At 50.7% G+C, this 26183-nt stretch overlaps 1 protein-coding gene across 3 annotated transcripts in view; it reads right to left on the bottom strand.

Moving 5' to 3' along the window:
- Window positions 1-271: 271 nt before the first annotated feature.
- The window catches only part of ASCC2 (activating signal cointegrator 1 complex subunit 2), a 37908-nt gene continuing 11996 nt past the window's right edge, over window positions 272-26183 (bottom strand). For 2 of the 3 annotated variants that reach the window (XM_024566880.4, XM_024566882.4), the window contains exons 6-20: window positions 22322-22389; window positions 20246-20356; window positions 19039-19151; window positions 15584-15658; window positions 15043-15150; window positions 14750-14818; window positions 14478-14552; window positions 12916-13096; window positions 11248-11474; window positions 10232-10351; window positions 4851-4944; window positions 4631-4761; window positions 3973-4072; window positions 2614-2693; window positions 272-1265 (exon numbers count right to left, since the gene is read on the bottom strand). In XM_024566880.4, coding sequence (XP_024422648.2) covers window positions 1094-1265; window positions 2614-2693; window positions 3973-4072; window positions 4631-4761; window positions 4851-4944; window positions 10232-10351; window positions 11248-11474; window positions 12916-13096; window positions 14478-14552; window positions 14750-14818; window positions 15043-15150; window positions 15584-15658; window positions 19039-19151; window positions 20246-20356; window positions 22322-22389 — 1724 coding nt within the window. In that variant the 3' untranslated portion in view covers window positions 272-1093. The remainder of the gene's footprint in view (window positions 1266-2613; window positions 2694-3972; window positions 4073-4630; window positions 4762-4850; window positions 4945-10231; window positions 10352-11247; window positions 11475-12915; window positions 13097-14477; window positions 14553-14749; window positions 14819-15042; window positions 15151-15583; window positions 15659-19038; window positions 19152-20245; window positions 20357-22321; window positions 22390-26183) is intronic. The other variant, XM_071221900.1, reaches the window with a different exon arrangement.

Here is a 26183-nt window from a genome sequence, read left to right as displayed (position 1 = left end):
CACCATTGTTCAGCAACACTCTGGGGGGCCCAGGAATTGGGATGCCTGGTAGCTGTTGTCACACCAGGAGCCAGCTGGCCCTGCCTGGGAGGGGACCAAGGGACTAGGCCCAAGTCCCACTAATAGGGCTTGGCAGTAACATCCTCACTTGTTTCTTCTGATCTCTGACCCCTCCATTCTGCAGGGTTTGAGTAGGTGTGCAGCCAGGCGGCGCTGAGTTCTGGTACTGGCTCTGCTGCTGGCCAACTGCCCGCTGAGATGGAGATGACACCGCCCACGGGGGTCTAGGGCCCAATAAGGGCCAGGGGTCAGACTGAGTGTCCCTTCCTGCTCTTCCACTTCCTAGCTGCGACCTGGGCAGGCACCTTCAGCTCTCAGTGCCTTGCCTGCCTCATGGGTACTCTGGGGCTGACATTAGTGCCCATGTCCTCAGGTGGAGGTGGTGGTGACTAAATGAGATGACAGACCTCACAACTTAAGTCCTTTCTTCCACAAGCAGGGACTGGAGGTTCAGAGAAGGGAGTGATGTTCTCAGGGATGCACAGCAAGGCGGAGCAACATCAGGAGGGGTCACAATGAGAGGCAGGCATGAAATGTTCATGAGAAGAACACAGGGACATCCAGCCCTCTTCTCTCCAGACAGTGGCTGTCACTGAAGAGTGAATGGGACAGAGGGAGACGGGGTCAAGGGCACATCATGGGTGATTGCTTAAAAGGGTTAAACACTTTATTTTCAGGCCTTTTATTGTTTTTGTTTTTGAATATACAGGTTTCCTGCCATCTGGGGAAAAAGGGGCGTGGTGTCTTGCTGCACAAGGTTTGGGGGGCTTGCCTTGGGGCTCTGTCCCCATTCCTTTCGCCTGCTTGCTGGCCCATGGATTCCTCTGCTGTGGGCTAAGGCACTGTGTGTTCTGACGAAGGTGCACACGCTTGGCTGGTGGACAACGAGGTGGCCTTCTCAGGGGCTGCAAAGCTGAGGCTGTCAAGGGGTTGATTTGAACTTGGGGTCCTGGTGAGGAGGCCTTGGGCTATGGAAATTGCAGCCTGGTGGGTTTGGCACTGCTGCCTCCCATCTGGCCCTGCCGTGGCGGCTTCAGGATGGAATCATGCCTTTATTTCTTTTGCGGTCGGCCATGGTCCTCCGGTTGTGATTGGCTCGTGTGGACTTGTTAACTTCCTTCTTCCTGCGTTCCTGGGTTGTCTCACGGCCCTGCCCGTGGCCACGGGGACTGCCAGCCACTGCCATCGAGCTGTCATGCCGGTACCTAAGGGCAGAACAACCCATCCCCAGGAGAACCCATCAGCCAGAACAGGCTCTGATAGGAAGAGCCCACAGCCTTCCTCGAAGATCCCCGGGAGAGGACACACAGCTTGGGCCAGGACACCTGACTTCCAACTTCCATTGGGAAAAGAAATGAAGCTTAGCAGGGACAGGGGACCAGAGGGGTTCTGGGAAACCCTGTGCCTGATGATTTCTCTTCTCTGAGCCTTGCCTGCAGATGGGACCCTGGCTAAGCTTGAGGAAGGACCAGCTAGTGGGCTGACTGCAGCCCACATAGGGAGAGGAAGAAGGCTTGGGGATGGGTCCTCTCCCTTTTCCATCCAGGTCCTTGTGCTGTGGATGAGATAATATTCCTGTTCTATACCCCAGGGCCTTGCTCGGTGGCCTTCAAAGACCACGTGCTTCCACAGACAAGACTTAAGGACCTTTTCGGACCATCTCAACTGCTGGCTTTACACAGAGCTCTGTGCTCAGGGGGTTAGGATGGAAGAGGAGTCATAGTTGCTCTGTTTCCTTCTCAGAAACTTTCTGTGGCTCTCTCTTCCTGCCTTCAGAATGAGACTCAATGCCTTCCCTTCTTGGTGAAGCCTCCCGCACCAAGTGGGCAGTGCTATGGGAGTCCCAGGGCCAGGACAGGGCACTGGGCTTCCACCCCTGGCTTGGCTTTCAGTGGAGGAGGGACCACAGGAGGTCCTTGGCCCCTCTGGACTATTTCCTCACTGGAAAGACTAGGGGAATGAATTAGAGGTGCCTCTGATTATGTGTTCCCATCTTCCCCCTCCCCAAAGGACACCTCTCCCTGACCATACATGCACTTTCTTGCCTTTCTGCCCTCACGTGATGAATTCCTTTGCACCCTTTCAACCTTCGGGGCCCAGCTCAAGTGCCCCTATCCCTACCATGCCTCTCTCAGCCATAAAGGTTTTATGTCTGTCTGTCTGCCTGCCTGTCTGGGCTCTTTCACACTTTACACTCTGCCTGACACCAGCTAGCTCTGGACACACTGGGCTCGCACACTACTTGATAAACTCCTCGTGTCTGTCAAGTAATGGTTAGAAGTGTGGACCCCTGAGCTGGGCCACCTGGGCTCCATATTTGCTCCACCATCTACTAGCTGGGTAACCTTTGGCAGGTTATTTAAAATCTCTGGGCCTCAGTTTCCTCATCTGTAAAACGAGGATAATGATAATAGTAGCTACTTCATAGGGTTGTTGTGAGGTCAATTAATATACATAAAACACTTAGGGTTTATGTGTGGGCTTCCTGGGTATTTGGCTGGAACGTCCCCAGAAGGATTCCCTCCCACCAAAAAACAGCCCCTTCAATCTCACCCCTTCCTGGCGAGGAAGGCCATGCGCCTGGCTTCTGCTTTCTCCCGCAGCACCGCAGGGTCCTGCACAAAGTGGTCAGGCTGTGGAGGGAAGGGGGGAAAAGACTCATGAGCCATCCCAGACCCCTAAGCTGCGGTGAGGCTGCGCCTGACTGAATCTCATTGATGCCTCCCTCCCAGGGGTCGGGAGAAGCCGCAGCGTGGCGGGACAATACTCCAGAATGGCAGTGGGCTTGTTATGGTCCGAGGTTTCTACTAGAAGGCTCCTCCTCTGTCCCTTCCACCAATAACCCAAGGGGGAGGCAGCACAAGGGACTAGGTCTTCCTAGACAGGCACTGTAGGTTGGGTGACCATAGTTGGGAGCATAAAAATGATAAATGGGAGCAATGAAGGGAAGGCCAGGACGGCCACCATGAGAGGCCATGAAGGGCCTTGAAAGCCAAGAGAGCCGCCCCTGGAAGCTGACTTGTTCTCACGCTGGTGCCACTACCACCAATGTGTTGTGGGAACATCTACTCTTGAGGACCGTTTTCTGTGCCAAGAGTGAAAGAGGCCTGGACTAGGAAGAACAAAAGGGATAACCTAAAGACCACAGGCAGACAGACTGTGGTGGTCTGTGCTATTTAAAAAAAACACAAACAAAACAAGCAGAATGAGTAAGCTTTGAAAACTGTAAGATTTTATATAAAAGGCGGCCTCCTTGCCTGGAAGAAGGGAAAGCCCTAGAAGGGCTGGCCTACTCTTGTGCTAAGGGCCCTCCCTACCCCCCACCCTCCCCGCCCCGGCAGGGTGTGAGTGCTGTCTCAATACTAGGCTCAGGTTCCACCAGGACACATTTGAATTTGTCACCCTGGTGGGAGGGGGGGCACCTGGAGATCCAAGGGTCACAGGCTGCTATTCCATTCAACCTGAGCAGTACCACTATTAACAGTTTTAAATGTTGAGATTCTAGTTAAGATTTTATTTGAAAAAAACATTCAGCTGCTAAAAAATGACATTTTCAAACCTACCAGCTCAAATGGCCTCCAAAGGCCCTTGGGCTCTGACACCTCTCTGATTTTAAAAATTGCCATCCTGGGCACGGAGGCAGGCAGCTGCCCTTCTCCTGGCTCCCAGGCTCCTGGGTCTAATGAACCCAGCAGCCTCTGATCTGTTCCCTGGGCCCTCCCTGGGCAGCGGAGGTGAGTTCTAAGCCAGCAGCTCTCCCAGCAGACATCTGGGCTTGAAGGCTCCCCTCTCTTCTCGGCAGTGGTGCTGGGGCTGCCTTGAGGCCAACCCGGAAGGGGGGCACAATGTTCTCCATTTGCCCTTTAGAACTGCACGCTCCCTCCCTTCACCTGCCACCTGCCAAAGAGGTACCTTGGGGGCCTCCTCTTCAGCTTCATCCTCCTCCTCGTCATCCTCCTCTTGCCCTTCTCCGGGTACTTTGGTTCTTAGCACTTGAGGGATAGTGAAGGGCCTAAGGGTTTAGAGAGAAAGTAAGATCAAAGACAAGATTAAACTCAGAGAGCCTCAGGGAAGAGGGAATGAGGCTGGATGAGGGGGCTGATGGGAGAGGCTCAGGAGGCCAGGAAAAACCAAAGTACTTTTCAAGCCAGCTTTGCTCCAGCCCCTGGATTTTTGAGGGTACCAGAGTCTGACGTGCAAGCTCAGTCTTAGGGGAGACTGAGCTGGGGCTGTGGGGGCTGGCTAGCTCTGTTTTTATCTGTATTGGGTAATCTCCATATGATTCCACTGGTAAAAGTTTTCTGCAATTAAGAACGATGTAACCAAGTTAACAGGTTCCCACTGAGGGTGGGTTGGACCAGCCAGCCAAGGGCGTGACTTGGGTTGGAAAGAGTACTGGACTAGGAGTCAGGAGGCCTGGGTTTGGGCTCTGGTTCTGCCACTGATTTGCTCATGTGGCAAGGGCCTTGGCTTCTCCATCCATATAAACAAGAGGTTATGGGAGAGCCCCACGGTCTCGAAAGCCACTCTGCCCCCAGAATTCCACCCTCTGCCTGCCCTATAGCCTCACCTGCAGCTGATGAGCTCATCATCGGAGTCAGCATCGTTGGCACCCACTTGGTTGCCATCATACGTGTCATCATACTCATCCTCATAGTCATCACCACGGTAGGACAGGCCCTCACCTGGCTGCAGTGGCACCTGCAATGGCAGAATTGTGGGTCCGAGGGGCCTAGGGGCTGGCTGGTCTCTCTGGCCCAGCACAAGCCCAGTGGCCTGGGGATACCTACCTCTTCCACCACCACACTGTATTGCTCATAGCGTTGCCGCTGAGCCACCACCTCCCGCTTGTCGTTCAGCAGGCTCCTTGTGCTCTCCCTCTTCCTGGCATCGAGAGGAAACAGCAAAGGAGAGAAGGAGAACCATCAGGCATTGAAGGTTGCATTAAGGGTCCAGAGAGACCACAGGTTCTCTTCTTCACCCCTCAGGCAAGCACAAAATGGAACAACCGATATCAAGCACTGGTGGGGTAGGGGCAGGTAAGACTCACAGCTGCTGGTGCCCAGGTGACCACACCCAGTACTTTCCAGGGCATCCCAGGAGCAGCTGTTAGAACATAAAATGCACCTACCCTTCAACCAGAAAGCACCCCTTCAACGCATCCCCCCAGAGAAGCGCTGGCTGTGTGCACCAGAAGGTCTCACTGGGGATTTTCTTCCCAGTGTTGTTTGCTAACGGGGCAAATGGAAAGCAGCTAATGTCCACCACCAGTGGGAAGGCCGAATGACCTGTGCTACATCTGTACCACAGAGCGCCGTTCGCCAGTGTTCCAGAATGATGTTGATCTATTTGCGCTGACGGAGAAAGAACTCTGATGAGGAAAAAACCCAGCTATGGAAAAACATATACAGTATGATCCCATCTATCTAAAAAGCTGAAAGCAAACAAGACCAATGATCTGTTCGTGTGGACACATACATGTATGTGTCCATGCATGTAAATGCACAGAGAGGGGCTTGTGAGGCCCCCACCAAATGACAATGGTGACTCTCAGGAGAGCCCGAGTTATTTGAACCTTTTACAACAAACATTGAAGAAAGAGCAAGGCCACATGTGAGTTTTTTGCTGAGTTCATGGGAGCTCCAGGGGACCTTTAGAGTGTGAGGGGTCAGGAGGGGTCCCAGCCTCTTTCTCTCACCCCGACTTCACTATGGTGGCCTTCTAATTGGTCTATGTTCAATCTTCCAAGTCAGATTGCATGGGGGGAAAGGTGCCTCAAAGTGCCACTCCCTCATGTCACAGGTGAGGAAACTCTGGTCCGGGGGTTGGGGAGGTAAACAAAGGGGGTGATCCGACTGCTCAGGATCACCATGGGCTGTAGCACAGCCACAGTGGGGACTCAGGCCTGTTGACTCATGGCTTTGCAAATCTGTAGAAAAATCTGGCTTGTCAGACACATAGGCCTGTGGAATGTAGTTTTGAGCCCTACAGGGGAAAATCAATATGAGATGCTAGGCAAGAAAATCCAGCTTAGCTGTGAAATCAGGTCTCTGGAATGTATCAAGGGGTGGGCGGGGAGGTACACAAAGCATTCGCAGCTTCCATAAGAACCTTCCATTAACTGGCTTTTGGTGCAGGGAGGGGCAGCCATCTGAGTCTGTCTGGAAGCCATTGACCCTAGGGCAGGTCAGGACTGCATCCCCCAGCATGGCGGGTTAGGATTGGATTTCTTGCAATAGTTTTTACTGAGGGCCTGCTATGTGCCAGGCAGGGTACTAGGCTGAGCTGGGGAGGGATTCAGAAAGGAGTAAGATATGAATCTGACCTTGTGGAACTCACAGTCTTAGTGGGGGTGATAGACAAGAAAATAGCAGCCAACATGAAATGTGCTGAATGGAAACTCAGGGAAAGGAGGAATGAACTCTAGCTCAGGGGTCCTAGCTGGGGGTCTGGGGAAGGAGTAATGGAAGCTCTATGGTGGAAGGGCATTTGATCTAGACAAGAGAAAAATCTCCATCCACAGAAATCTTTCACATCACACCAGGAAAGAGGTCCTGTGACTGACCTTGGCCCTTATGTGACCTTGGCTCTTCACCAAGTTAGAGGCTGAAGAGGAAAGAGGTGGCGGAAGTGAAAGGAGCCCAAGCTTGTCTAAGTGGTTGGTGCCACTGGTAGGAGCACATCCATTCATTCAGTGCACATTTCCTGAGGGTATACTAGGTGCCCAGATCCACACTGGGCCAGGGCACCAAGGATGAGTGAGAGGCATCACTGTCCTTTCTGCTACATCCCATGGCTCCTGGTCCACACTGTCCCAGGTGAGGAAACTCGGGAAGGAGGGCAGTTCTTTTGTACTGGCCGTCTCTGTGTGTGGCCAGATAGAGAAGCCTGGCAAACTCACCCACCCAGCAGGACCCTGGGAGAGAACACAGCTAGAGACAGAGCAGCCTGGGCACCCTGTCTATCACATCTAGGGAGCTGTGGTTTTGGTCCCATGACCTCATTCAAAGTCAGGAAGAAAAAGAATTAGGGGTAAAACTAGCTGGGAAAAGATCCATGTGAGGGCCAGAACTTCAGTCAAGTCTGAAAATGCAGGTAACAGTGACGTTGGAGACGGTCTTTGGAGCAGTTTGCTTCCTTGACCTCCTAAAGGTGACAGTGAGCCCAGGGAACAAATGGGCTCCCTGAAGCCTGACTGCCTTTCGCCTCCCCACTTCCTCTAGCCTACTCAAGGCCTACTGACACTGGCCCTTAGGAGGGTGACTCCCACCTTCGAACTTCTAAAGGGCCTGCAGAGGCAATAAACCCTTCCTTTTCCAGGTGAGAAATTAGGGGATCCAGAGAGACACAGTACCATTAAGGTCACACAGCTTCTATAAGCTGGGCCAGGGCCGGAGTGCAGGCCTCCTGCCTCAAGTCGGCTCTGCTGCTTCCTGAGCTGTGTGACCACAGGCAAGTCCCTTATCCTTGCCAAGTCTTAGTTCTGCCTCCCAGGGATGATGCAAGAGAAAATGAATCAAAGTGGACCTGCCCCCTGCTGGGCTCAACACAGTGAATCCTAGTTCCTCTACCGTAGGCCTTATCAGAGCCTTTAATGTGCCCTGGGACTCTCCTAGAGGCAGAGAGAGTGCCCAGACATTTTTGGCCATGGAACCTTTTTTGGGGGAAAACATTTATTACTTTCAGGGTACCACTGTCAAGTCCAAAGGAGTTAGGGGACCCCATCTTATACACACTGCCTTCTTCATTTAGCTGCGATATACCTGCAGCACCTGCGCTTGGTTAACTACCCAACAGCCGCTTATTGACTCATCCCCACTCCTAACAGTCCCTCATTTTGTTCAGGTCTTCCCACCCTCCCCCTTCTCCTGGAGCCCTGGACCTCAGTCCTGTGACTCAGTTCCCCACTGAGACATGAGGGGATTCTGGAGGCTTCTGGGAAAGGTCTCCTGGTCTCTAAGAGAGATACAGGAAGACCTGGGCCAGACTTCCACTTGGCACTGTCATTTTCAGAGATCATGGCTCAAACAGCAGCAGCCACCCTGTGGCCTTGAGGGAACCAGCTCCAAGAGATGGAAAAGATGCATCCTTGATGATGTGGCTGCCCATGGGTTAACTAAGCTAAGGCTGCCCTAGCTTACAGTTTCTTGTCATACAAGGGAACAGATTTCCTTATTACTGGAGACACTGAGTGCACCCTACCTGATTTAAGAACACACACACACATTTTAATTCAAGTGTGACCTGCCGTGTGCTACTTAATTTCTCTTGTGGGCTTTGAGGGCAGGGCCTAGGGCCCTGAGCGCCTCTGCACTACCCAGATTAGGACCGGTGTCCCCACTCAGGCCCCTGTGGCCCTATCCCAGCAGCTCTCCCAGTTTATTGCGGCTTATTTAATGGCCTCTTTCCCACGGTCTCTGTGCTGTTTGAGGGCAAGGCCTGGGTGACCTGTTCACTCTGTCTCCTTACTGTCTAGCACAGGATCTGGAGCTCGTAAATCGCTTAATAAATATTTGCTGAATGAATAATGAATACATGAATGGAAGCTTTGCCTCTTTGCAAACCTCAGCCCCTGGCCTACCCGTCACAATAAGTTTGGTAATCATCTGTCACCCAGACTCTCTGCCTGGCAGCCCGGAGCACCCTATGAGCAGGGGCACAGCCCTCCTTGTTTGCCCCTTTCCCCACAGCAGAACTTACAGAAGGTCATTCTGGCCTGGAACAGTGGCCACTGATGCAAGATACCATCTCTGGCCTATGATCTGGGGATGTCGCAATGTGTATGACTAAGCAGATTACAACTGCTTCCTGTCCGGCCAGCCAGATAACTTTATAGCTGTCCTGTGCCTGCTCCCTAAGCACTTGGCCAGCCAAGTTGCCAGCATTGGACGACCCTAGGGAGGGGAAATAGCACGGGGCCATCACAGAAGCAGTAGCTTGCAATTCTGTCACTGGCGCTCCTATCAAAAGAACAGGGCAGGTCCCCACCCCTGTCTGAACTGCACTGTCTCCACCTGTAGGATAAGGGGACCGGCAGGCTGTACTCATCCAGCAGCACCCAGATTTCTGAATTTCATAAACCACCACCATTTAGGAGAACTCGGAGAGACTAGCACAGTGTCGTCAATGTCTTATTTGCCATTCTCTACTACGTTGTCCTCTCCACCATCACTGCTGACTCTCAGTCCCTTCCATGGGTCTCCATTCCAAAGTCAAGTGACCTTTCCAAAACATAAAGTGTTCAGGCTCATGGGACTGTCACCATGCTCCCCTTGGCCTTGGGAGCACTGCCCCTGCTGTTCACTCTACTTAGAAAGCTTCTTCTTCCCCACTTTGCTGACCCTTCCTTACCCTTCCTCTCTTGGTCTCCTGTCGTTTCCTCAGAGGAGCCTTCCTGCCTGGATCAAAGCCCCTGCCAGAGGCTTGGAAGTCCGCTCACCTTCACCCTGTAGTACCTGTTATAGCTGCGATTTTACATTGCTTGTTTGATGAATTGATTAGTGCAAACTCCACGTGGGCAGGGGCCGTGTCTGTTTCACTCCCCACTATATCCCTAGGAACTAATAAATCCAGGCCCTAGGAAACCATAAGCACTGCACAAATATTTGTTGAATGAATGAATAAATCATGAATGGTCTTTCAATGCCAAAAGAGTAGGAAGGACATAAACTATACACACAGTATGTAGAAAAGCCTTAAAATAAAACCTGTTCACCTTCAGAAATGCTCACTCAGTACGGGTCCTTAAGTTTCTCCTTTTGTCACAGACTGCAGAAAATCAGGTCAAGGAGAGGCTTCTGGGAAGCACTGCCCAGCTCTACCATCCAGAGATTCAATGGTGGGCATAACCAAAGATGTAAGAAGGGAAGAGTTTTGGCCCCTCTGGCCTTTTGCTATCAACAAGGAGGATTCACTAAAACCAACCTATGCAGAGTCAGAGCCTGAAGGATAATTGTTAAAGAACCTGCACCCAACTGAAAAGAAAAGAAAGGGAAAAAAAAAACAAAAAACCCTGCCCCTGACTGCTGGGAACATACAGGTCTCAGGCTGCCAGGGAGCCCTGAGCTGAACTCAGGCCAGTTCCATAAAGATGAAACCCTTGGTATCTCTTGATTTCTTGCTGCTGTTGCAGAGTTGGGGTGCCTGGAACCCCACAGCCCACTATACTCACCTCCTGCCCTTGTGTACCCGGCTCAGATCCACTGAGTCCCTGCTGAACACGTCAAACTCGTCGTTCTGGAAGACGTTGTGACGAGAAGTCAGCAGAGGTGTTGGGTCTGGTTTCACCTGTCTGGGGGTGAAGCCAATGTAAGGGGGCCTTGCCAGCTGATGCCCGCCTGCACCCCTCCCCTCCAAACCGTGTTCATGTTCTCCATTCTCCTTCAACGGCCACACCTGGGACACAAGGTGAACACCTGCCCTATTTGGCCCCTGCCTGCATGACCCACACCTTACACAAAGCTCCCCCTTGGTCTTGCTTGCCATTCACAGATTTTCTTCAAAGTTCCCTCCCTCATTTAATGCCCTGAACAGCCCTATGAGATAGGAAGTCACAGATTGCTCAGCCTCTTTGTGCGATAGTACCCTCGTCTATAACATGGGTACAAGCAGGCTGAGGAACTCATCCAAAGGCACATCTAGCAATTCACTTCCAACAAGTCACTTGTTCAAAAAACATCACTTGTTCATGGAAGAAACACCCATTCACCCCTCATTCCTGCTACCCCACGAACCCTCAGGGAAGCAGTGGGCCAAACTCAGAAGGGGTAGGTAGGAAGGAAGGAAGCTTCGGCCATCCTTCCTCAGAAATCTCCTGGGAAGGTGGCAATGACAGAGGCAGGCCAGCAACTTCGGAGCTCTGAGGGCTCAGCATCCCCTTTCGCATCCCATGTCTCGAATCGGTCTTCCCACAGGTCACAGGGATGTCTAGCTGTGCACTCTCTGCCTTACAGGGGGCAGTGAGAAGCTCCGGAGGGGCCTACAGTTTTGGCGTTTCCCCAAACGGGCATTAGTCAGGAAACACCTCTCTGGGAAAGAGAGAGCAAGCTGAGTCCCAGGACACGAGGGAAGGAAGGGTGGGAGGCAGAGGACCTAAGAAGGGGCCCTGACAAGGGCTTTCAGAGCCCTCCTGCTGGGACCCTGAAGCAGTCTGGGTGCCATGGGCCTCCTTCCAACTGTCTCTCCCACCTGTCTAGGCTGCGGTCCAGCTGGCTAAGGGCAGGGGCCAGCCGCTCCTCCAGGATGTTGTTGATCACCTGCTCTGGGTCATAGCTATAGTGCTCCAGGCAGGCCAGGATGAAGCCCTCCCCGAGGTCCGGGAGCAGGTCCTTCACTTGGGAGATGAGCGAGTCCAGCTCCACACCACACACGGCAGGGCCCAGGGCAGCAGCTGCCCCCAAGCACTGTGGAAAGAGCTGAGTGAAGGAGGAAGCGAAGGCAGGTGGGTGCTAGGGCAACAGGCCCCAAACAGCACTGGGCCAGGAATCGGGGGACCAGATTTGAGTCCTGGCCTCCACTATAAGGCTATAGCACCTTAGTCAAGTGACTCAAGGCTTTCTGAGCCTCCATTCCCTCCCCTGTGAAAAGGGAGCTCTAGGGCTTACTGGGTGAGCTACTTCTGGCGGTGCGACCTTGTGAAGTGCTGCTTCTCCCTGAACCTCAGTTTCCTCCTTGTAGAACAAGCATACATTCCACCACCCACCTCACAGGGCAGCTTCAAATGGTTCAAGGAAATAGTGCACATAAAGTGAAGGGCACAGCGCCTGGCACAGACAGGGCTCTCCACAAACAGCCGTGGCTTCTACTAACCAAGGTCCTTTTCAGCTATGACAAGCTGATGGCTGGCATTGGAGGGGAGCAGCAACCACCAGGCCTGGCCTGTGTGGAGGTGCTCCCCTTTCATTGTATGCTTTTCAAAAGGGATTCGGTTTATAAACTTCTTGATGTGGCTTAATTTTGTTAGGCTTTTCATTTAAGGAAATTCCCAAATTAAAAAAAGAAAAAGCGTTCTATGACTCAGATACAAAACCAAATGGGGAACAGGGTGGGAAGAGGCAGAGAGGACTGTCATTCCCCAAGGCCCTGCGACAGTTAAGGCACCTGGGCTCTCAGAGAACATCGGTGTCTATTAACGGGGCATGGAGGGCCAGCCAAGTTCAGAGAGTTCCATGCAGCAGCTGTGGGAATCCCAACAAGCTCACAGAGACAACTAGCCCCACCTTACAGACCAGGAACTAAGGCTCAGTGTGAGTGACCGTGCCTCAGGCCACACAGCTGGCGAGTGGCAGGACCAGGATATACCCCTGAGCTGCCTTACTTTAAAGACTATGTGGTCTTAATCCCTATGTCATGCTGCTTCTGGACACACAGGGAAGAGTCCTGGGCTCAGGGGACAATCAGTACAGCCACAGACTTGGTGAGTTCTGGAAAAGCCTGGAGAGAAAGCACTGGATGACAGGTTTCCAAACTGGCTCAGTGGAGCCCTGCAGTCCCCTGGAGGGGCTTCCAGGGTGGCCAAGTAGTGAGACCTGATATTGCACCCAACTGCAACCAAAGCAGCTCCAGTGTGATCTGTCCAGAGGACAGAGGATTGTGCTTCATTTGACAGAGGGGAAATGGAGGCTTTGACGGCTTAACGAGACTAGCTCTCTCCCTACACGCGGCCCAGCGTGCCCTCAGCTCAGGACTCTCTAAAGGCAGCACATAGCTGACCAGCCGGTTGAGCTGCCCATCCCAAAAGGAACCTTTTTCCCTGAGAGCAGAAACAAGGAAAGGAAGTTTCTTGCTGCCCCAGCCTCTGAGACGGAGACTGGAGGGGCTGACACAGGGAGAAAGCGCCACTCCAGACACACACACCTCCATTCCCTCCGAATTCTCCAGATGTGATGATGGTCCACTGACTTGTTCCACGGTCGCCACAACCCCGTTAAGATCCTCGGCCACTGGTGGGTCTTTAGCACCTGTGGCTTTCCGTCGGTCCACCCCTTCCCATGCACTCTCAACCGCCTGGAGGATGTAGGCAGTCCGTGTCTCATCTCTGTGAGGAAGTGTTAAGGGGTCTCTCTTGGGTGCCACAGCCCTCTCTGCCTCCTCAGCTATATGGAGCATAATTTCTCAATCCCTCCCTAGCATATGATCACACGGTTCCTGCCAGGGGCTGTCTGGGATGCACCCCAGCGGGTGTCGCAGGCACCTGGGCTGTGTGAGGAAAGACTGGATCGTGACCACACTGGCCTTAAAACCCAGTACCTGCCGCTCCACAGGAAGCAGCTCTAGGTAAAGACAGGGACAGGAGGGCCTGGAGTCAGAGCACCTTGGGGCAGGTTGTTTGCATGAGCCAGCAGCTCCTCCTTTGCACTGATCCCCAGGAGGCACTGCCATTGGGCTTCCTGTCCAACCACCTGAGGGCTTTCGGCAGAGGCTGGAGGCCACAGGGTGCCTCTGAGGCAGGACCAAGCAGCCCACCCCAGCTACCAAAATGGCCCCCAGGCCTGCTCCTACCTGTCCCTCCTCCCTTTCTACCACCCTGGGCACTGCCAAGCCAGACACCTTAGAGTTTCCCTAGACTCCCTCACTCCACTTCTAATCCGAACCCCCGCTGGCCATGCCTCGATGCCAGCGAGAGCACCGGCACCAGCCCCTGGGGCTCAGAGAGGTCCCAGGCCAGTCTATCCTCATTCCTGTGCCAGATGGAGCTTTTCTAAAGTCTAAAACTGACCCTGTCACCCTCTGCTTTAACCCTTCCACAGCTTGCTGGTACTTGCAGTACAGTGCCCAAAGTTATCAGTGAGGGCCATGCCAGGGCTGTGCAGGTCTGCCTAGCCCAAAATCATCTGCCATACCCTAACCCCTCCCATGCGACCCCTTCCTCTCATCCCCGCCTCAAGATCCACTCACAATACCTGTGGCTGTCCAGATGGGCCTGCCCTGCTTTCCGTCCCTTGGGAACACTGAGCTTGGGGCTTGGCCATCTCCTATTCCTTCTGCCGTTCTCAGTGTGGACATCACTCCTGTGTGACACCCCCACCCTGAGCTCTGCTGGGTTAGGCACCTCCTCTGGTCTCCCTGCCCTCTGAATTTCTCCCATATGACACTCTAGCTAACTGCCTGTTTAGCTGTTTTCCATCCTGCAGTGAGGTCCGTGAGGACAGGGCTGAGTCCCTCTTGGTCACACGAGCCCAGATGCTCAGTAAACACCTAGAGAAAGCAGGTCTGTACCTCCTCTGTTCTGAGGACCAGAGACGCATCTCCATCAGAAACAGGCTGGAACCTTGGCAGGGGTCTATGCATCTAGGGAAAGCCGGCTGACCTGTGTGTTCTGGGGTAAACTTTTCTGCCTGGTAAACTTTTGGGTCCCAGCAGCCCATCGCTGACCTGGTCAGGTCAGGGCCCTCCCAGCGTCTGTGGTAGAAGGATACAAGACTGATGAGGCCTGCTGCAGCAAGCTGACGTCATCGGCCACGGGGAAGAGGGCATCGTAGTCTCGGAGGAACCTGCCAGACAGAGAGTAGATGGGAGGGACAGGGCTGGGGCCGCAGGGGCACCGGTCTGCTATCTGCTGCCCAACCACAAATCCCAGAGCCTTAGACTGTGGTGGTTATGCCAGGGGCTCTATTATGAAAGGTCTTGTGGGGACTGATGAAGCACCATGGGCCTGTCCCACTGCTGGTCCCAGCTCAGCGACACTCACCTCTTCTCCTGCAGCAAAGAGCTGAAGATCTGAAGGAACTCCTCAATGAAGCCCTGAATGCTGTCACAGCTGCAACAGGACACCAGGGAAGATGAGTTCATTCAATGCAGATGACATGCAGCACCCTTCCCTGCCCACCTCACCCCACCCTGTGCAAGGCCTCTGGCCAGTTGGAGGAAACCATCCTGCTCAGCAACACAGGAGCAAGAGGGGGCAGATAAAATGAGGGAAATGCCCCGTCTAGGCTTGGGGACAGGGCTCTTCCACCTGGACAGTGCCTTCCAAGGGCTTACCTGCTTTCTAGGACAGGGAGAAGGCAGATCTGGTTCAGCATGGTATGAAAAATCTCCAGTAGCTTCTTTCTGGAATGGGACAGCCTCTGCCACAGGTCACTTAGCAGCCTTTAAAGGCCAGGGGTAAAAAGAGAGATTTGAGAGACAATAAGGCACCAAAGGGAGCTTAATCCCAGCAGTTGCAGGTTCCACCCCCCAGCCCCACCCCCATACACACCCTGGGCTGAAAGGCCTCACAGTTCAGGTGGACAGCAGCTGGGAAAAGCCTACAGGCTGTGAGAGGCTGGCTGGTTCCAGGGCCACTTCTCCGTTCAAACAGTGGGTCTGGAACCAGCGGGCTAGTTAACAAAAGCTTAGAGCAATGGCTGAGGGGAAAAGGCTTAGATGCAGGGGCCAGGCGGCTACTCAGAGGGGACGCAGCAGCCAAAGCTGCAGGGTCCTGGGTCCCACCCCTTGTCTTAGAGATGGGGATGCTGAAGCAAAGCCTTTGCTCAGGCTTCTTTCACCCACAACGACACCCAGAGTTTGGTCCCTGCCTCACTTGCTGTCTTCAAGCCTCCTCTTCTTAATTGCAGACTCCAGCTCAGGAATTGCTGTTTCATAAAATGAAGCAAGTCTGTGGAGAAACACATGGGTAAAGGCTAAATTAGTTCATGAATACCGCACTTCATCAGAAAATCAAAGCAAACCCAAGGGAGCAGGAAGGCCCATTTCCTGCTCCTAAATTGTCACCCCAGTTTTCTCCTGGGATGACCCTGGCTCTTCTCTAAGCTCACCCCAGATTGTCCCATTGTGGTGGGTCCCAGGAAGAGGTCCCTAGGAAGCGACCAGTAGCTATGTCTCCCATTCAGAAGGGAAATCATCTGATAGGGTCATTCTAACAGAGCAATGAGATGGCCGCCCAGGACTCACTGAGGTTTGAGAAACACAGGTCACTCTGTTTTGGGGCTCAGAAAGTTCTAGCAGCTGCCTACCTCCTGTGATATCAAACAGTAATCCCCCACTCTGGGGAATCCATACCTGGTACAGCCTTCCTTCTCAATGCAGCCACCTCGCACCCTCCCCTCCCAACTGCAGTTTAAACTCTCCGTTCCAGCCACATGCTTTTTCATCATGCTCACCCATGTGATTACTCCTTCCCAGAACCAGATGCACAGCACTCAGAGTGTGTCGTCCTTAGAACATAAATGCAGCTACCTCTCTTCTATAGTGTAATTCTCTCTCTGAACATCCTAGTTTCCCAAAGCCAGAGATACAGCCTATATGGGCCTAGGACAGGCCTAGGACGGTGCTGAATCTGTAGCACGCACTCTGTAAACATTTGTCTGTCAGTTCGCTGACTGCTGGCAACTTCTGGCCTATGGTAGTGCCGTATGCAGGAGAGGGTAACTGGGCCAAAAGAGGCAGGCCTTACTAGGCCCATAGGATGGCACCCAGAAGACAGAGAGAGCAGTTTGGCCCAGAGTCAGGTGTTGCCAAGATACACTGCTGGTGGGAGGTTAAGCTGGAACAACTCCTATGGAGGGTGATTTGGCAAGATCTATAAAAATTTAAAATGCATATACCATCTGTTCCTGCAATGCTACTTCTAGGAATTTATTGCTCAGAAATACTTGCAAAGATGCAAAATGTATGTGCTAAGTTATTCTTTTTTGTTGTTTTATTTTATTGAAATTTTATTTTTTAATTACAGTTTATATTCAATATTATTTTATATTCATTTCAGGTGTACAACTAGTGGTTAGACAAAAATTTATTCTTTATAGCATTTATTTTGTAATAGCAAACAATTGAAAAAAATCCTAAAGATCCATGGGATCTGGTATCCCACACAATGGAATTCTGTCTAGCCATACCGAAGACTGAGGGTGCTCTATGCACAGACAGACATTAAGTTTAAAAGTACAATGAACACAGTACATAGAGTATTCATACGCCAGCATTCAATTTTAAAAGGGACTGAGTGATATATAATATGCACATTTGCTTGTATATGCAAATCTCTGGAAAATTCCACAGAAACCTAAGAAAATCGTTGTGGATGAGGAACAGAACTGGAGTAGAGAGAGAGGGGGAGATGTTACTATATATTTCATCCTTTTTTGAGTTTTGAACCATGTGAATACATTATTCATTCATAAAATTACAGGACACAGAGAGAGATTCAGATATACTCAAGTATATACTCAGGAGGAAGGAGGAGAAGGCTGTTATGAGAGGGATTAGCTAAAGAGCTGTTTGGTGGCTGCGACCCCTTGCCGAAAGTTCTTGGGGACTGAGGTTACTGCATTTGCTCACTGGGCGTCCTGGCCTCCAACACAGTTTGAACAGGCTGGGCTAGCCCCAGGCTGTTTGTGGGTCACAGGCAGTGTCATTTGGCAAAGGAAGTGTCACTTTCAGTCAAAAGTGTTTTCCTTTCTTTCCCCCTCACCCTGAGATGAGTCCAGCTGCTCCCTGCTTCCACTGTCCCTTGCAAGAAAGTTAGCTTCTCCAAAAATGACCCTCCAACCCCAAAGACCCTTTCAAAAGCAACCTATGCCACATTTGGGAAGATGCTGTAACAAAAGAGGAAAATGCCTGTTAGAAGTGGAAATAAGCAGGACACAAAATTCTAGGACTAACATGATCTGTCATAGTGATTTTATTTCCTACCTTTGGGGATTTTCCAAATTCCTACCAGGATTTGCCACATGTACCATGAGAAAAGATACTTTTTAAAAAAATGGCCAGTGACAGTCCCATCCTAACCCCTTTCTTCTTATAAATTGTCGATCAACACTTTATTCTAACATTCTGTGGGAGGCTGATCAATCCTAATGGCTGAGTTTTGCAGCTGAGGTGACCCAAAAGGAGTCAGGACTCGCCCCAGTCATCGGGCACATGTCAGCACTAGATGAGTGCTTTGTTGAATGGGTGAGTAAATGACTAAACGGACTGACGGCTGGTGGACAGAGCTGGGCAGCTCCCAGAACTCCTTCAAACAGTGGAGAAAGATGCCTGGCAAGAGCAACAGCCAGAGGCCACTGTGAACGGGCCAGCCCCACTGTTGCCAGGCAACATGTAGGTTACCAGCCATGCCTTACACCCCTTTCTCCTGCACAAGGCAGGCACAGGTATCTGCTCATGGTGCTGAGAGGGCAAAGAGGGTCTCCCTCCCTTCCCCATGCCCTCCTCTACCTCTTTCTTCATCACAGCAGGATCTTTCTAGGACTTCTTTGGATAAGAACCTCCAGTGGCTCCCTTTTGCCTACAGAATGAAGGCGTCACTCCCTGAGAGTGTTTAAGGCTCCTCTCAATCTTACTTTTTACCAGCTTTCCCCAGGGCCATCTCTCTCTGTCACCCACTCCTTTTCCTGTTACCCTGGTATCCACTGCCCTCCCCCCACCTGCCATTTGTCACCTTCTACTTCCTGGCTTTCCCAGGAACACATTCTAGGCCTTGGAAGACTTCACTCCACCAGTCTGGCATGGCTGTCCTGCCACTGCAACCTTTCTCTCTCTGGAAGGTTCTTGCTCGTTCCTCCAAACTTTGGTTAAAGATCACCACGAAACCTCTTATTTCACCAGCCAGAATTCCGCCTCCCTCCTCTGTGTTTCCAGAGCATTTCATAATATGGCCACAACAGCCCGCCCTGCACGTGAGCCTATATGCTTGTTTCCTCGTGTTTCTCTGCCCTGGACCAGGTGCTGAAGTCCTCAGCCACTTCTTGTTGCCTATTACTCCCTTGCCCAGGATAGGAGCTTTGATATAAAATAGAACTGAATCGAAATTGCCCTATTCTTAGTTGTTGCTTTTTTTCTGCCCTACCCTGCTCTTAGCCAAAAATGGGAGTGCTTTTAAAATGCAGGTTCCACACAAGCAGGAGCCTTATCTGCCTTCTTTACTTCTGTCCCTAGGCCGTAGTAGGGCCTGGTATGTTCTATACTCAGCAAATACTTGTTGAATGAGGATGAGAACTAGAACCATTATTACAACAGCCCAAAGTATCACAGTACCTATAACAGAAGTCGTGTTTCTGGAAGGTTTGGCAAGCCAAAGGGAAGATATCCAGAAAGGCCCAGAGCGTAGTGCAGGTATCACAAAGGTAGAGAACAATGTCTTTTAATTCCTGTGGCCAAAAGAAAACACTGTATTATTCTCCTCCGCCCCCTTGTTACAGGTCTGTGAAGGGTCGGAGACAAAGTTGACAAAGTCAGGGGTCCCTAATAAGCAGATGCTTTATGGCGGAAAGAGAACCCTGGAGGTTTGGGCAAAGCCTGGCTGGTCCCTCTCTAGGAGGACAACCTGGGCAAGTCGCTCAACCTCCCTAAGCCTCAGGTCTTGCCATGTAGCTCCAGTGGGTGCACACCCAGTGATCTCTAGGGTTTCTTCCAGCTCTAGGGTAATACAGTTCTCTTCAAAGTTGAAGGAGAACCAACCCTGGAATCTGAACACAGTGCCTGTGGCCCCCACAGAAAGGACATTCCAGGGAGAACAAGAATATCAAGCCCGCACTTTTCTTACATTTTGAAGAGAGTGTTCAGAACAGGGGGCACTTTCTCACACACTTTCCTGATTGTCATGACAACGCATAGAATTGTTAGAGCTGGGCAGCTGTTAGAATCTCTATTTTACAGATTAAAACCCCTGAGGTCCAGGGGAGTAAAAAGGATCTGCTCCCACAGTACTCGGTGTGCCCCTTTCTGAGATACTTGTTTCATGTCTATTTTCCCATGAGATCATAAGGTCCAGGACAGCGGCTCACAGCTGCCTCGTTCCTGCCCTATCGCCAGTGCTTAAAGCAGCATATGTCCAGGCTTCTTAAATATGTACCTTCTGCCTGTCACCAGCATGAGACTCTAAGTTCCATGAGAGCAGACAAGTCTGCTTTTGCTTACTGCTTTACAACCAAGGCCCGGCACAGGGCCTGGCACATGCCAGGGGTTCCTCGGTACAAATTCACTGAATGAACAAATAGCCCAACAAATGGCACATGAATGAACCTATGGGGCTCAACTAAACTCCTGTCCTCTGAGTTCCAGTTCCCTATTAACTCCTCTACTCCCTAAACGAAGCTTCCAGAGAAAAATGAAAGCCTGCTGAAATGCTCTAAATATGATGGGAATAGCTGCTTGTGGAATTGCGGAAAGGGGCATAAGCAGGGGGAGAAGCTGCTGGGTCCTCTATTAGGCAGTAGGAGGCTGGGCTGAAGGGCAACCTCACCAGGAGGGGTATGTCACTGGGGGTCAACCGGCCCCTCTCTTCAAGCTTCTGGGGTGTGGCGCTGGCTCCGTCCCCTTGCAAACCACTGTGCTGGAGGATATTGCTGAAGACCTGTGAAATACAAGAGGTGACTCTCCCACAATCTGTCGGACCAACAGCTAGGACCTCCGTCCTGCAGCCAGGGATGGGTGATTTGAAAACTGCCTTGGACTCTGGAATCTATGCCAGTGCTCCTGGGACACCAGCTGAGACAGTGACCTTCTCTGCGAGTAGGGTCAGAGTGGAAGCTGTGTAAAACAGAGACGGTGGGGATATTCTTTCTATAGGATTATGGTGAGGATTAAAAGACAAAGTGTATGTAAAGCCCTGGGATCTTGCAGATGTTATCTGACCGGAGAGGCTGGGCAAGTGTATGGTAACATTTAAGAGATACATTCAGCAATACAAATATGTTTTTGGATTCCCCTGTAGATGGTATTTATAGGAACTATATTGAAATAAAAGACAAATCAACAGTGAGGGGAAAACAGAGCTGATCATGAAATCATGTAATCTTTAACTGATTATGCCACCTTTAAGTACACTAGTGGATAACTACAGTGGTCCTTCGATATCCTTCAGGAATTAGTCCTAGGGCCCTGGCAATACCGAAATTCCCAGATGCTCAAGTCTTGTGAATTATTTTATAAGTTCAAGATGCTTATATAAAATGGCATATTTGTATATAACCTACACGCATCGTTCCATATACTTCAGGGGCGTTCATCCTCTGGCCCGCGGTCTGGATGGCTATGAATGCGGCCCAACGCAAAATTGTAAATTTACTTAAAACATGATGAGATTTTTTCTCTGATTATGTGTCTCAATGTATTTAATGTGTGGCCCAGGACAACTCTTCTTCTTCCAGTGTAGCCCGAGATGCCAAAAGGTTGGACACCCCTGCAAATCATCTCTAAATTACTTATAACACCTAATTCAATGCAAACGCTATATGCATAGTGGTAATACTGTCCAGTTTAAGAAATTACAGCCCCGTCTGAGTAGCTCAGTTGGTCAGAGTGTTGTCCCAACACGCCAAGGTTGAGGGTTCGATCCCTGGTCAGGACACATACAAGAAGCAACCAATGCATTCATAAATAAGTGGAACAACAAATCAAGGTTTTTTTCTCTTTCTCTCTCCCCTTCCCTTTCTTTGTCTCTCTGAAAGCAATAAATAAGAAAAAAAAATTTTAATGACAAGAAAAAAAGATCTGTACATTTTTAGCACAGAAACAACCATCATTGGCCTAACTATATAGCCCACATCAGCAACAATGTAGCATTTAAATTTTTTTTTCTTTTTTTAAATGTATTCATTTTTAGAGAGAGAAGAAGGGAGGGAGGGAAACATCAATGTGTGGGTTGCCTCTCACACACCCCCTATTGGGGGCCTGGCCTGCAACCCAGGCATGTGCCCTGACCAGGAATCGAACCGGTCACCCCTTGGTTGGTAGACTGGCCCTCAGTCCACTGAGCCACACCAGCCAGGGCATAAAAAAGCATTTTCAATCCACGGTTGATTAAATCCTCCGATGCAGAACCCTTGGACACAGAGGGACAACTGTATTCTAAAAGTTACCATGATGATGGATATCTCTTGGTGATGGGATGGAACCACAGGGGAACATTTATCTTCCTTTTTCTATTTTTTTATACTTTCCAGTATTTCACAATGGACGTTATTATTTCATAAAATTATTTTAGAAAACTTTAATGCTCTTATTTAAGAAACCTAGCTCTCTTACAGGGGTAGTCTTAGAGGCTATGGCTATCAGCAAACACAAAACGCAAGCCAAGCTCTTTTGCATGAGTACAGTACTTGACAGCCCTTAGATTCAGCCTGTTCAGCAGGGGAAAGAACGAAGTGGAAGCGGTGTGGTGAGGAGCGGGACACTGAGACCTTGCGGAGGTGGGACCACAGGGGTGTGGGGAGTAAACGTTTCTCCCGGGCTCAGGAAAGTCAAGGTGCACCATCAGGTGGGGTAGAGGTCTGCTTCCCAAGCTCACCCTCCCCTGGGCAGGGTGCAGAGCTGGTACCTGAAGGATGGTGGGCATGGTTTCATCCAGGTCATTATAGTAACTTGGCTGCTGGGTAAAGATGTTTCCTGAAAAGAGAAGAGAAAGATAGGAATTGGGAAAAGAGAGTGGGGGTGGAGAGGATACATTACAAATGGTTGCCAGTATGTTCTGTGACCTTTCTTCCCTTTCCTAAGCCTGCCTGAACTAGAGCAGTCCTGGCCCCAGGCCCTGCTGGCACCAGAGCTTTGGCCCAGCCTAGAAACTTCCCCAGGGTGGGGGAGGGACTTGCTCGGCACAGTTTAACCTTATAAGCACCTCTGCCTAGCAAGTTACGTAAAAGGCCTGCCCTGGTCAAACCTGCTCTGCCTGACATCCCCAGGGAGTGATCACACTTGGGCACTGTGCCTTGTATGACAGCATTGCCTTTGGAAGTGGGAGTTAGTCATCCAGGAAAATGAGGAGATATGATCTCTTTGCTCAAGAAACCTGGATGCCGAAATCCAGGATTCTTGCCAGGCCACGTGTCCAATAATGTGAAGGGATCTAAGGAAAAATTTCTCTGGAAATTCTCTCACCCTCTGCTTTTGAATATGCCAGTCATACTAATGGATCCCACTCCCAGGTGAGAGGCCTGCGAGGGACCTGAAGACAGATTCACCACCCACTTGCAGTTGTTTCTATAAAGTGAAGCTCCTCTCTGAGTGTTTACTGTTCTCCCAGCGCTGCTGCTGTGAGTGAGCAGGTTAGAGCGTATGGTAACTGGAACAGAAACCAAAGGATCTGACTGCCCAAGTGGCGAAGGGGGTAGGGAGAGTCACAGCTAGTGGGGATGTGACATGCAAATGCCAACGCCCTGAGAGGCCAGGGTTCTTCATCCCATTCTAATCCTTGCATTTAAGATTAGCTGATGGTCAGGGCATTCTGAATTCTAGGTGTCTTCTGTCCTTGGGCAGGTCTGTCCTTGGTTTCTTTCTTGAAAACTCTGCTGCCCTCACCCCATCCCAGAGGATTTATAAATGCAAAGGCCAGATGGTGCTGGATAAGTGAGCAAGTACCTAGGTGGCTGGATTTTCTGTAAATACTTTCCTGGATGCTACTTTGTTCCTTGATTCCAGAAAGCTGAGTTTTATCAGCATAATTGCTCAGCACTTCCCATCTCCAGATGGGTGCTGATCCCTCAACCTGTGAAGGTACTCCCTGACCATCTGTGCCCACCTCCTACTCCTGACAGGCAAGGAGTGACTGAGCTGTCTCTCCAGCAACCTCTGCTCTTCCTCATAAAACCCTCCTATCGGGATCCTCAAGGTCAAGTCCAAACTCTTCACCAAGGCAGAAAGGGCCCTGTGAGATCTGGCCTCTGCTGGCATCTCTGGCAATCCTCTCACCATTCCTGGCATCGCACCTCCTCCCGCACACCATCCCCAGTCTCAGAAAATAAGCCCTGTCCCCTCCTTCTGCATGAAGTGTCCTCCCATAAGGCAGAAGTCACCTTTTCCAGGTAGTGTCTCCTAACCCAGGCATCAGGAACAGGTCTCCTCCCATAATTCCCAGGGCCACACTACGGTTCCTTCCACACCCCAACCACCTGGCGTGGTGGAAGACACTCTCTCATAATCCTCCCAATGCTTAAGCGTGAGTAACAGCGATGTTTAACAAGCATCAAAAGAAATCACATTTCATAATCTACCCTTGGGGACTTTGAAGTTCCTTTCCTTTCTTTATCTGATTCTGATTATGGTGAAGATCTGACTTTGGATCTCTTAAAGAAATAATTAAAAGGTATGGGACAGCAATGGCATCCTTGGAAATGTCCCTCCTCAGACTAAAGCAGTCCAGAAGCCCAGGGTGAATGGGAAGTATTGCCAAAGAGATCAGTGCCGTCCAGACAGGCCAAGGCCCAGTGTACTCCTGCTTTGGCAAAGCAGCTCCAAGAGAGTCCAACTGAAAGGACCTGCGTTCAAAATTACTTGCTAATTCACAATACCAGTCTTGTGGCTTAAAAAAAGCGGGGCATAGGGGGAGTGAGGGGCAGGGTAAGGACTGGGCTCTTGCCCAAAGGACCATCAGCCAGGTTCCTTGCTCCCTCCTTCTTTCCTGTGCCTGCAGGCCTCTTCTCCACACCCACCCCCAACACACACAGACAACACATACACACACTGAATAGATTCCTGATGCCTGGTCCTGCCCTCTTTTCTGTTAACCATTCTCTAGAGCCAAAGAATAAGCCAGTATAGGGTTCTCAATATGGGAATGAGGGTGTTCTAAAACACTTCAAAATCTATAAGGGGGTACATTTTTCTGGAGACAAGCTTTTACCTGATTCTCAAAGGAGTCAGTGATTCAAACGACTAGGAAGCCTGGCACCAAGGGTGGAGCTTTCTCCCTCCACCCTTGCCCGTCTGGATGCGTCATCTCCCCCAAATCCACACAGCATTCTACACCCAGCAGATCTAATGCTGACCTTGCCTCTACTCACAATGCACGCCGCCACCTCCCAAAGGCCTTTCCTGCAACTGACACCGGTTTTCTCCCGAACCATTAAGATTTCTCCTCTCCAGCTGACCTCACTAAGCCCTGCTTTATTCCGCCTCCCAGATGTTTTCTTCCACCCCAGCAGCCCAACTGGCTCTCACCTTCAAAGCCACACGGAACCACTAGCCTCCTTTGTGGCCTCCTGTCACCACTCTCCCCGCCCATGTGCTGCCAGATTAACCTTGTTACCGGATAGTTCCCCACCCTGTTCCAAGCTCCTACTGACTATCACGGTCTCATCACCATAAGAGCTCACACTTACCAAGGGCCTATAATGTGCCAGGCACTGTGCTGCGCACCACCTCACATTAATCCCCACAACCATCGTATAAGGTGGGTAAGTCACTAGTCTTCCCACTTTTTAGATGAGAAAACTGAGCCTTAGAGTGGCTAATTGACAATTAGCCAATTAGAGTGACCATGTGACATAGCCAGGAATAGAGCTGGGGTGTGAACTGGGCAGTTTACCTCGAGAGCCTGCCTTTTGAACCACCAGTAATATCACTCCCCCAAGCCTGGCACTGAGTCCTCCCTGACCTGGCCCTCCCCCTGTCTCCCAGAATGCTCCACTCTAACTAAACTGGCCTAATAATTGTTTCTTTAACAAAGCATGCTTGCTTTTTGCTCACTCACACCATCTTCTCAGTCTTTAATAAAATTAGTAAGGGTCTTTCCCTGAGAAAATAAATTAACTAATGATCATGCAAAAATTAGATTTGAATGAGAAACCAGAGGTTGTTCTAATAAAAAAGCTGGATATGAAATTTCATATACATTAGCTCTGATATGTTTTTTTAAAAATACATAGAGAAAAGACTGGAAGGAAATAATCACCAAATGATTGTCTCTAAGTACAGGAATTTGGTAACTGCTTTCCTGCCTCTTTATATTTAGTATTCTTCCCAAATTTTCTAAATTAACATACATTACCTTTATTATTAGGGAAAAAAAGGAAGGAAACCATTATAAGGAGTAACTCCGCTTTGCAAATGGGCAATGGGAAGACTATGTCCTACAATCTTAAGGTGAAGAAGGCTGACAGGGGTGTCCGGGGCAAGTACCTCTGTGCAGGGCCCAATGCCATGAACTGCCATGGGTGCTGTTCCCTCTGTAGCACCCCAACAAAGCTTCTGTCTCTGATCGAACCTTCCAGCCCACTGCCTTCTGACAGGATCTGCTGCTGACTTCATTTCTTTCACAACCCAGAGTCCTCTCGGAACTCTGCCCTCATCTGTTCTCAGAAACAATGCAAATCACGACATTTATGAGGCACCCTCAGCATCCCTGAGGCAGGGAGTGGCAAAGAACAAGAGCTCGATGGCCCTGGCTGGGTGGCTTAGTTGCTGAG

This window comes from Desmodus rotundus, chromosome 7 (genome assembly GCF_022682495.2).
Source record: "Desmodus rotundus isolate HL8 chromosome 7, HLdesRot8A.1, whole genome shotgun sequence".
NCBI classification, from domain to species: domain Eukaryota; kingdom Metazoa; phylum Chordata; class Mammalia; order Chiroptera; family Phyllostomidae; genus Desmodus; species Desmodus rotundus.
The sequence above is the reverse complement of the archived record's forward strand: the minus strand, read 5'-3'. Positions and strand labels throughout refer to the sequence as shown.